This window comes from Anastrepha obliqua, chromosome 3 (genome assembly GCF_027943255.1).
Source record: "Anastrepha obliqua isolate idAnaObli1 chromosome 3, idAnaObli1_1.0, whole genome shotgun sequence".
Lineage (NCBI taxonomy): Eukaryota > Metazoa > Arthropoda > Insecta > Diptera > Tephritidae > Anastrepha > Anastrepha obliqua.
The window spans coordinates 686751-697768 of NC_072894.1; the positions used below are offsets into that span (position 1 = coordinate 686751).

The window sequence follows — 11018 nt, forward strand, 5'->3', positions numbered from 1 at the left end:
CGAAAAGTGCTGTCACAATCAGCTGATTTCATAAAGCGCGCAAATTTTCTGGGATAGGACAACGTTTAAACTGGCACATAAAAGACAATCCTATATTTTGATTTCACTGGAAAAATGCCTATTTTAGTAAAAACGTAAGCATCACAATTGTTGTACTTGTGTCGCGCTTAAATGTTCATAATTTCATACTTTATCTTTTATACAATCACAGTTAAAGCCTCCACGCAATTTCAAATTTTTTAAATAATTTATTTTAACCCACGGACGGTTTTATGAAAACATTTTTCGTGAGGCAAATAAACCCAGATGTTTTGCCGACGTTGGGCACCGAATCTACCGACTGTCGTGCGAACGATTGTAGATGGATGTTGTTGTAGCAGCATAAACATTCCCCATACTTACATACGGGGAATGCTGCTGAAGTGACAGTCTTTGGCCGGATATAAATTCGGCTCGTTCCAGTTACGTAAAACCGACTGTCGTGGGAAGGATTATATATATATGTATATATAATTGACGCGTACACCCTTTTTGGGTGTTTGGCCGAGCTCCTCCTCCTATTTGTGGCGTGCGTCTTGATGTTGTTCCACAAATGGTGGGACCTACAGTTTCAAGCCGACTCCGAACGGCAGATATTTTTACGAGGAGCCTTTTCATGGCAGAAATACACTCGGAAATTTGCCATTGCCTGCCGAGGCGCGACCCCTATTAAAAAAAAATTTTATTAATTTTGCTTTCACCGAGATTCGAACCAACGTTCTATCTGTGAACTCCAAATGGTAACCACGCACCAACCCATTCGGCTACGGCGGCCGCCGAAGGATTGTGGATGGATATTTTGTTCCAGTGCTATGTATTCTTGTCATTATTATAATTTTCTGTATACAAAGTAATAAATGAAAATGGTCACTTACCCAGAAACAGAAAAAGTATTAAAGGAAATATTCTTATCAAAAATTAAATTTAGTTACACATTAAACAAGTTTCATTTCGCTCTTTTTGGGACGTGCCTACCCAACATTGTTTTTGCATATTTTCCCCCAATTTTTTTTAATAATATCATTCCTCATATCCATATATAATTTTTCTGGGGGATTTTCCCTACGTTCCTAGGTAAAATTAAAAAGACACCTTGACGTTGTTCCACTTCATAAACTTTTGAAGTATCTTGAGCTTATTTGCAGCTTACGAAAAACATTTTTTTTTTGTCCCGACAACTATATGTATTCTATATGTATATCTTGTAGGCCTTCACCAACTGGCCTCGAGGAATATGCCATTGTAGAGCTTCAGGGTGATCTCGAAATACGATCTGGGGAGAACATACACGATCTCTTCATAGGCGATTTGTACTACAATAAATATGGCCAGCCGGTAAAACTTAGAAACCTAATATTAATAATTTTGAACTCTAATCTTACACGTTTTTCAGATACTTATAATTGGTCATCACATACTACAAGGACGTGAGCAAAAACTGGAAACTCCATTTGCGGTACTCGAGAAATCTAAAAGCAATGAACGAAGACCATTGTTGAGCGAAATGAGTGCAACATACGATTCCAATAGTACACTAAATAGGACCGCCGATTGCACTGTCCTCGATAGCACAGTTGCTTTAGAAAATAAATCCCGACAATGTACCGAGTATATAGTTCGCGCTGTATGCACCAAAAAACTTACCTTCAAATCGCGACCAAAACCAATCATTGCGAATGTGGCTGCTTCAGTATAAGAACATTGTATTTAAAAATATGTTTAATGATATTTCAAAAGATGAATACATATTTGTATTTTAAAATTAGACAATTTCCATTTCTCTTTCTATGCCCACGAACTTTAGCTGTTCTGTGGGTCCATATCTATAGTCAAAGAACAACTCTTCTCCAGGTTGAATCGCTCGCTTGGCAAATATTCCGATCCTATGATCGCCGGTTACCATCATTACTTTGGCGTAACAATTCGGATTTATAGAATGGTTAGCAAAGCGTATCTTATTACCCTTACGTGTTGCATCTACCACAAAATCGTTGTTGAGGTTGAACAGAAATGAACACATATACTTGTCATAAACTTTGCCTCGACGATCGGCTTCATCCTGTGAAATAATTTCGCCACAATACTCCGAGATAAACTCATTTTTCTGAGCTCCTTCTTTGAGAAATATACCCCAACCGGCTATATCGGAGGGTGCCATTAGTAAGTGTTTGTCTAAAATAAACGGATATAAGCAACAAACAATAAGTAAAAAGTTGAATCTGCTTACGCAATCCGCGCTGAACGCAAACATTTTTGCAAGTGATTTTCGTCAGCTTAAACTGATCGGCCCCACAGGCCTGGCATAAATCTGGGTCACACTCACGCACCGCCAAATAGCAAGGGCATTGTTTTGTGTTACATTGTGCCTTACAACGACACCCAGGAAAACGATTTTGACAGTCACTACTGCAGTTACAGAATTTTTCACAAAAGTTCTGTGTCTGTATGCAAGAGCAATTCATATCGCATGGGCCGGCATGATCGCACGGCGTGTAATTATACACATGATTCGACGACGAATCCTTTTTCAATTGTATTTTGCGGCAATGGAGCGACCACAATCGTTGCTTCTTCTTCTTCTTTCTTGGTGGTGTATAATCTTGACGCAACTCTTCAATACAAAATTCAGCCTCCTCTTTTTGAGCAAACTCGTACACCTTAGAAATGATTAAAGAAAGCTTGTCATAGGAAAAAGAAACCACTCAAATTTTTTACATACTTGTTGACATGTTTTCGTTAGCATAGTTTGAGCAATAGCGCAGTAGTTTTTCAAAAATACTTTGTGTAATGTCCGAAATAGAGACTGATCAGCGCCGGTCCAGTCACACTTTGTGTTTGTTGTATTCATCATCCCAGCTGAAATAAGCAATTCTACCTTAAACATCGTCAATTTCAAACAACGGTAATTTAATTTTTACCCATTATAGAACTTATTTCTGCGGAAACAGCACTGTTCACAGCAATGCTATTTTCTTTGCCATTCTCTGCATTGAAATCTTTATTGCTAAATTGGCTGTTACTATCATTGCTGTCTTCAGAGCTAGCTTCGTTGCACGAATCTATTGGAGGTGTTTTACTATCAGCAGCCAATTTTTCCTTCATGCCGTCCTACCAAAAAATACCATACTACTTGAAGTTATAAAAGTATAACTCAAGCTACTTACCAGCAACATATAGCAGGCATTGCTACAGGGATCCGTAAATGGTTTTAGCTCAGGAAAACGACGCTTTTGTAAATTCGGCCCAGCATGGCCGACCTGAAGACCTATCCCAAATCGAAAATTCATTAATTCAATCAATTAAATAATATTTCACATCATTAGTGAGCACATTTTAGCTTCACCGATTTTAATGCACTAACATTGAAGGTTAGACATCTGAAAATGCGGTGATGCGAAGAGTGGATGCATTGTGTAGTAAAATGGTAAATGAGGTTGATGAGAACATGTTCTTGTTAAATTCCAATAAAATGGGTGGTATAGTTGTTCGATTCATTTAAATTACTGTTTTCCTCAGCACTTATCCTAACAAGTTGGATACACACACAAACACACTTATTAATAGTTATATACATAAATACACATATGTATCTTCTATGAGGGTGACATGGAATCAACGCAAAAGATGACGGTGCCCACCGCTGCTCTATTTTGTTCTCATTCCCAACATTTTCTGGAATGCTTTTCATATTTCAAATTATGCACGTACTAATACATCGGGCACAAAAATAATACACTTAGGAACACAAGATACTCTTATATAATTTTTAATTAAAATCTATTAAGCCAATATATCATTTAGCAAATGGTAACTTACAACATCACTGTTTAATATTAAATTAAATAAACAGAATGCCTGGGTGATCGGTAGCATTATTGCAATATACATACATATATACTTGGTATACATATAGAGTTGCTGCCGAAGTTAGCAAATAGTTTTAGCTATGTAGTTTCCACTTCAAATATTTGAAAGAATTTAAAAAGTCTTAGGAAGAACGAATGAAACGATATTTTCGAGCTAGTAGTTATCTGCAGTGGTGGTGATGCTGATTGGTTATGTGAGAAATGGTTGACGATTCCGATTAATTTAAAATGACGCTTATAAATACATATGCACTATTAACTACAACTCACCGTTCGCTTGGTGACCTAAGTTGCAGTTCGATTTCAGTATCAAATTTTCGGTTTCAATTTGAAGTTTCATTAGCATTTTTAAAGGTTTCATTTGGGTAATAATGGGCAAACGTATGTTGCACGAAAAAGAAAAAGGAAAAAATATGGTTTAAACCAAAACTTATTCGTTCTGCTGAATACACCTTCTTCTTAATATTGGTATTAACAATTAAAATCAACATTATACTTGTTCCAAAATTCTAAATGAATGTTTCACTTTTGCTAAAGACATAAAGAATAATACTTACGGTGTAGAAAGCAGTCATATTTAAAACACCGTCGGCAGAATAATGTGTGAAATGAATGCATAGTCCGCTCTCGAGACACACTTTCGGCCTTTTCCCCATCAATATTAGGAGTACATTCTTGTGGTCTCTCTGGGTCCTGGTGTTCAGTGAGCTCAATATATCTGTTATGTTAAAACACATAAATATTGTAGTCTTAAATTGAGCAAAAGATAAACATACTTTTCCTTTAATTCCTGTGGCGTTCCTTTATCTGGGAAGTTGGAGCTAATGGCTTGAAAAATAATTGGAGCAGGAAACGGAAGCTTCTCCTTTACCTCCATATCTTCCTTCTTCTGGATATTAGTATCTTCCTCTGTTTTCACATTCTTCACATTGATAGTTGAATCCTTAAGTTTGTCTTTGTCTTTATCGTCTTTAGTAACCGTGTCCCCCTTTATTGTTTCCGATTTTATTTGCCCCCCTCCAGCAACACTGGACGATGTTTCTTCCTCTTTAGTGTAGTTCCGCATTAAAGCGTGCACCAGTTCAACAAAGATTGCGTCGTCCATAAAAGAAGGGTCCTTGTCTCCGTGCACTTTGCCATCATAATTTTTTATTAGCTCCTCAATGAATTTTCCATCCTTGTCCAGTACTTCATCCCCCATGTACGGAATATTGTGCAAAACTGTTTCATCTTCTACCATGAAATTTTGCTGAGTCGGAGCCCAGGTGTACATTGTGGGTATTGGTGTAACAGCATTTATTACACAAATTGGCACTCGCTGCGGACCAGCGCCGTTGTAGCCGGACACCTCGGCTCGTTTTATGCAATCTAAATGTGGCGGATCATAAGGCTGCGCATGCCACACTTTAGGCTCGCAATAGAGGTCTTGTACATTGTAGTTATGCTCTTCCCTAAATAACGAGTATTAAAAATAATTCAAGGAAAACAGTGTTCCTATAATACATACCAATTTTTAATCCAAGCTTCCTTAATTTCGTCGGCTCGCTTATAGCGCTTTTGTTGCCTAATTTTCATGTATTCCGTTTTAACACGTCGCTTCCATTCTAATGGAACTTTTGTTGAACTCATTTTTCATAAATAATCAATAATCAATAATAATATTTAAAAGACAATTCAGACAATTTTGCAGTATGAAGACATTAGAAAAATAAAATTAGTGGCGGCAAAAACAATCAACATCTGTCAACGAATAGCATATGGGTACATTCATGCAACCCTGATTTTGAGGTTTTCTTTTGGGTGATGTACTTATAGCATTATCTACGCTTATAGCGGCACAGCTGTGATTGTCAGAAAAAGGGAGAAAAAAAAGAACTTTGAGTAAGGGAGTGCAAAATCCATGTACATTTAAAGGTTTGGAAAATTGCAGCCAATAGAGATCTAAAAAAGTTTAAGTGAAAATGCACATCGCTTTGTAAAAAGTTCTGATTTTGAATATAAAAACAATTTTATACAATCAGACTGGGAATAGGGGAATAACATCGCATAGTCATCCTCGAAATCGCGATTATGGAACCGTCGGCCTGTGAAGGTATTTACGGTACTAAAAACTAAACTCTGAAAGAGATTTGAGTCTAATATTTAAAACGATTTACCGTAGCTTATTTTAAATTTGTCTATTTACTGTGCTTCTAAAATTATAGTTTAATTTTCAGATTTAAAAGCATTTGAACGGAGACTCACTGAAGTTGTATCATCGTATGGACCATCGACAATACGATGGCGAAGTAAGTAGATTGCAGAGATATAGAACTTGTATATGGTTATTGCAAAGCTCGTTATTAATATATTTGCAGTAGTTCTTGCCATTATTTCCATATGCACAGCCATAGGTGCCTATTACTGGCTTCGAGATCCTCGCACCTCTATAGTGCCTCTAATGGAGTCTTTGCTGTTGCACCCAATATTCACATTTGCCACGCTCACACTAGGTAAATACATATGGTCAAATATGTGTGGATTCAATTCGTTTATGCCAATTATTTTTTTTAATTTCAGTTATTCTATTTGTTTTGGGAATTCACAGATTGGTATTTGCACCAAAAATTATCGCTACTCGGATGCGCACCGTACTTAGTGATTTCAACATGAGTTGCGACGATACGGGGAAGCTTATTCTAAAACCTCGACCCAACAATAATTTGGACGGCAACGGACGTTAACCGAAGCACATACTGATGCAAGGTAAACATTTAATTGCGACACAGCTGAATGAGCATATAAGGCCACAACAACACTGCTTTACCGCTCTTATGTTATAGACAATTGTTAAGGAAAGCGTTCCTGCTTTTGGAATCCTCCGTTCAGGGAATCTGAAAAACCAATGTATCCAATTTACACCTGGAGGCGTGTGCTGTAACATTAAATGTCGCCTCGTTAATTTTAGATAGTGTTTATGAAGTACTATTACCTGTTAATTATAAGGAATATTCAGAGACGCTTGCTCGTACGTACTACCGTATATTTTGATATTTTTAAGTTAAGCTACATACATTATTTGACTGTGAGCTATGCAGTAATAAGGTCTATATTCACGTATTTCAAAATTAAGCTAAACACTCTATAACTCAAAACTTTGAAATGAAATATTTTTAATGAAATCGGATATATTAAATGCGTTTTTTTTATATAATTTTGAAATTATTTATTTATTATTCACATGCCGTATGAGTGAAACCAATAAACTTTGAAATTTACGCGATGATCTTACTATAACGTTGGAAGATACTTTTGTTTGCCTACAACATTATCTTTGACAGTTTCATCTTTTGTCGTAAATAATTTGTATCCCCACTTAAGAGGTTTCTTGGGGTTATATCTTTAGGCATGTTTCGCGCTTTTGTAGAGCACTCTTGCTCATCTACACAAAGTCTTATTTCAAATGGAACTTCGGCGTATGTTTCGATAAAGACATCCACGACTGGATGAATTTTGAAGATCCTTTCAGCGCAGGGGTGGCTGAGAGAAAGACTAATAATGTCTGTTGTTATTGAAACAGAAGCTCCAAAACGGTTGGTCAACCTGTTAGGCAGAATCAGATATTCGTCTGAAATGTCTGAACTAGACGGGGTCGGCTATGCCTCAGGGTTGGAATAGTGGTCGTCGTCGTTCAACAAGTCTACTAAACGATCCATATAAAATTCGACTCTTCATTAAACTCTCCAAAACACCGGTCAAACTCACTATCAACTAAACTATCGTCATCAAAATCGAGGACATCTCCACTTGCCGAATGTGCAGCCAATCTCGTCGGTGAGCCATCCTAAAACAAAATAACAAATTTGCATATTGGAGGTGGATGCAACATATTTCCCATTTTTCCATAAAGTAGCCTACAAGGCACAAGCTCTACCACCTCATACAAAAGTACCGAGAAAATATCAAAAAATACAATACATTTCAGATACTAATTATAACTGTTATTTAATTTTTCGAGATTAAAAAATTTTATTTTTTCCGTTTTTAAATAAGAGCTGCTCTCAAGAATATTTTTTTTCCTTGCCCATATTTTTGATTTTTTGTGTTACGTTGCCTAATATAATTTTCTTCTAAAGGAAAAAAATTCGTTGTCTTGTAATTTAGATTATAAGATTATAAGTTGTATTTTAAGCTTATCTTTGCAAGAAACATTTACAAAAAAGCTTTGTGAAATAAAATAAATCGTTTGGTATGAGAAGATTGTGGATTTTTATTATGCACCTCAATAAGTTATAAAGTATTTAGTTTCAATAGAAATATGGGAAATATGAGCCAATTTACGTGTAAATGGAAAAGTTTGTCGTTTTTGTTGCCAATATTGCAATAGACCGTCTTCTGGGTTCAGCCTCACAGTTATTAGTTCAAGGAAGAAAATTATATACGCAAAATATAAGAATTGCGTCTAAATATTTTTTAGATATTCCGTATAACATATACTTGATTCAAAGAACGAATTATAGGCGACACGCTATAAAAAATAATTAATAAGAGAATTAGTAAGTGCAACGGTGTGTTGCCTGTAGTCTGCCATACGTTAAAGAGGGTGGAACTCAATTTAAAGAATCCAAATATTTTTTATTTCAGTCATATAGGAGCAAGTATATAATTTATTATAAAAAATCAAAATTCAAAATACTTGGATTATCTAATAGAATATAAAATGGAGCACCTACGCCGCATAGTAACTTATTACGTACTGCAATCCTGTTAGCTTACGAAAGCCTTGAAACTCAGCTTTTATGAACGGAAATTTAATTTTTTTGTGTTATCACCACAACAAACAAAACAATAAATATTTCCAAGGTATGTATAATTCAGTAAAATAGTTTCAATTCACGTTTATATAGTATGTGATATGTTTAAGGCTATGGCGACACACTCATGCATTTGCTCTCCAGCAGCTAACTGCATTAAAAATTCTACGTAATCTTTAGGTCGCGTCCAGCTGGATAACAAGTATGTTGTAGCTTGTATAAGGTGGCGCAAAATTAAACATCCGATTTGATTTTTAATAATTTTTTGATTGAAAAAAGATATTTTGAGTCTGTTTGTTCACTGCAGTGTGTCTAGTGCACAAGTGTCAAATATGATAGGGTGATTAATTTTGCGCCACCTTGTATAAGCAACTCGAGAAAGCAAAAAGCAGTCGCTAATAACAGACTTTGTTACAACGAAAAAACCAACAGAAGCCGTCAATAATTTGAATAAAACCCGATAAAGGACGAGTATAGTTAGCATTTTTGGCCCCGTCCGCAATAAAGGTGCACGCCTGTAATAAAGTAGCGATGAATAGTTGCAAAACTGATTTTTGTTCCTAATTTCATTTTGAATTTCTATGTTTATGGATTGAATTTTCCATATGCACAATTTCTTTTTTTAATAAATTTGAATTCTTTTTGTCTTATAAATACTTATGTAATATGGATTTCATTATTACTTCTTTGCACGGTTTTTTGGAAAGACATTTAGAGTTTTCTCATCTTACACGATTTTTTAAAGTTGCCGTATGTCGCATGCATTCTTTTACTCTTTCATTATTTTTGTTTTGCACGCTTTTCTAAGGAACGTATCTACCGTGTAAAAGCAGATTTGGCTATATTTGTAAAAATATTTGAATATATGTACATACGAATTCTAACTTGTTGAACTGATCTATTAATTAATGAATTCAGGTTTATCAAAAGCAGTATGTTGGCATACGATTTTACATCAAAATTAATATAAAATAAGCTTTTTTTACTAATTGTGATTGCCCAGAAAGGGTTAAATGGACGGTTGAGATGGGCGTGATTATATCCATCTGAAATTTTGTCTTGTTCTTATGTATGAATTTATTTTTTAATGTGCGCGAGTTACAACTAAATAAATATATCAGGCAGATTTATGCCAAAGCACTGTCCGAGCACTGTGCAATGCAAGGAATAAATTCCAGAAAAGATTTGTGTTTTGTAAATACTTATGCGGCCGCTGTAGCCGAATGGGATGGCGCGTACTACCAATTGGGAGTGCGTAGGCTCGAATCTGTGTGCATGAACATCAAATAATAGAAAAAGTTGTTTCTAGTAGCGGTCGCCCCGAGTGTATTTCTGCCATGAAAAATTTACTCATAAAAACCATTTGTTGTTCGGAGTCGGCTTAAAACTGTAGGTCCCTCCATTTGTGAAAGAACATCAAGAAGCAAGAGCTCGGCCAAACAGAGACAGAAATGTTGGCAAGGCATAAAAACAATTTTATGGTTTAATTTTGCATCTTATTTCATTACACCTTCATATTTTTTCTATATAACAAATATTGTTTTTTGGTACAAATAGTATTGATTTTAGCTATCATAATTTAGTTACGTTTCATGTATTTTATAAAAATTAAAATATATATTAAATTTGGATATTCATATTATTTTCACACGGAGTATACATACATATGCACACGCGTATGTATGCAGGGACATTGAAGTGTTATCGCGTATTATGTAATACATACATATTTAGTTTTATGTACATTAAATTATAAATGCAGTTTATTAATTTGGTAGTTTATATGTGTATGAACTTGTTTCAATTCTATATCAGAAAACCACAAAAACATAATACAGTAGCCGTTCGCTTACATGAATTATTGCAAACATACCCTGATCACTTCAGTGAATTGCCCATATTATTAGTCGGAGGTTGACTTTATATGCGGTAAATATTATATAATTGTTAACTATTATTTTATCAGATATGTAAATGAAGTCCTGAAATTCATTATTGCAGTTGATTTACGGGGAAACGAAATAGGTAAAATTCACGCTAAAATAGTAAAACCAATGTCTTATGGAAAGTTTAATTAGATTGTTAATCTTTTTTTTTATTTTTTTTGTTTCATATTATATGATTTTTTCTATTTATTTTTGTAATGTGTCCTCTGCACTTGCGAATCACCGGCATATTATTTTTACAATATTTTTTTTACGCAGCCAAAAGTGTTTTTACCTCTGAATTTCACGTTTGATTCCTATGCCTTCATTGTTTACATCCTTCTCGCAAATTGCGCGACACTTTCATATTTTGTGCTCCAAATTTAAAATATTAC

General features: G+C 35.1%; 3 protein-coding genes across 5 annotated transcripts; 2 read left to right on the top strand and 1 right to left on the bottom strand.

Annotated features, from left to right (window-relative positions):
• The first annotated feature begins 2 nt into the window (after positions 1-2).
• LOC129240188 (chromosome transmission fidelity protein 8 homolog) lies at positions 3-1809 on the top strand. Its single transcript, XM_054875801.1, has 3 exons — positions 3-134; positions 1248-1374; positions 1433-1809. The coding sequence occupies exons 1-3, from the start codon at positions 115-117 to the stop codon at positions 1733-1735; spliced, it is 450 nt and encodes a 149-aa protein (XP_054731776.1). The 5' UTR covers positions 3-114; the 3' UTR covers positions 1736-1809.
• Positions 1723-5629, bottom strand: LOC129240184 (histone-lysine N-methyltransferase E(z)). 2 transcript variants are annotated; one of them, XM_054875795.1, is made up of 9 exons: positions 5413-5629; positions 4682-5356; positions 4463-4623; positions 4176-4190; positions 3204-3304; positions 2958-3147; positions 2759-2895; positions 2267-2696; positions 1723-2211 (listed from the first exon to the last, which is right to left on the bottom strand). In XM_054875795.1, exons 1-9 carry the CDS (start codon positions 5532-5534, stop codon positions 1802-1804), a joined length of 2241 nt encoding a protein of 746 aa, XP_054731770.1. In that variant the 5' UTR covers positions 5535-5629; the 3' UTR covers positions 1723-1801. The 2 variants fall into 2 exon arrangements, with proteins under 2 accessions (XP_054731770.1, XP_054731771.1); XM_054875796.1 differs by lacking the exon at positions 4176-4190 and having other exon boundaries at positions 5413-5627.
• A 35-nt stretch (positions 5630-5664) lies between these two features.
• Positions 5665-8007, top strand: LOC129240189 (nuclear envelope phosphatase-regulatory subunit 1 homolog). Of its 2 annotated transcripts, none has more exons than XM_054875803.1 (4): positions 5665-5997; positions 6122-6193; positions 6266-6397; positions 6465-8007. In XM_054875803.1, the coding sequence occupies exons 1-4, from the start codon at positions 5976-5978 to the stop codon at positions 6626-6628; spliced, it is 390 nt and encodes a 129-aa protein (XP_054731778.1). In that variant the 5' UTR covers positions 5665-5975; the 3' UTR covers positions 6629-8007. The 2 variants fall into 2 exon arrangements, with proteins under 2 accessions (XP_054731778.1, XP_054731777.1); XM_054875802.1 differs by having other exon boundaries at positions 6263-6397; positions 6465-8005.
• The last annotated feature ends 3011 nt before the right edge of the window (positions 8008-11018 follow it).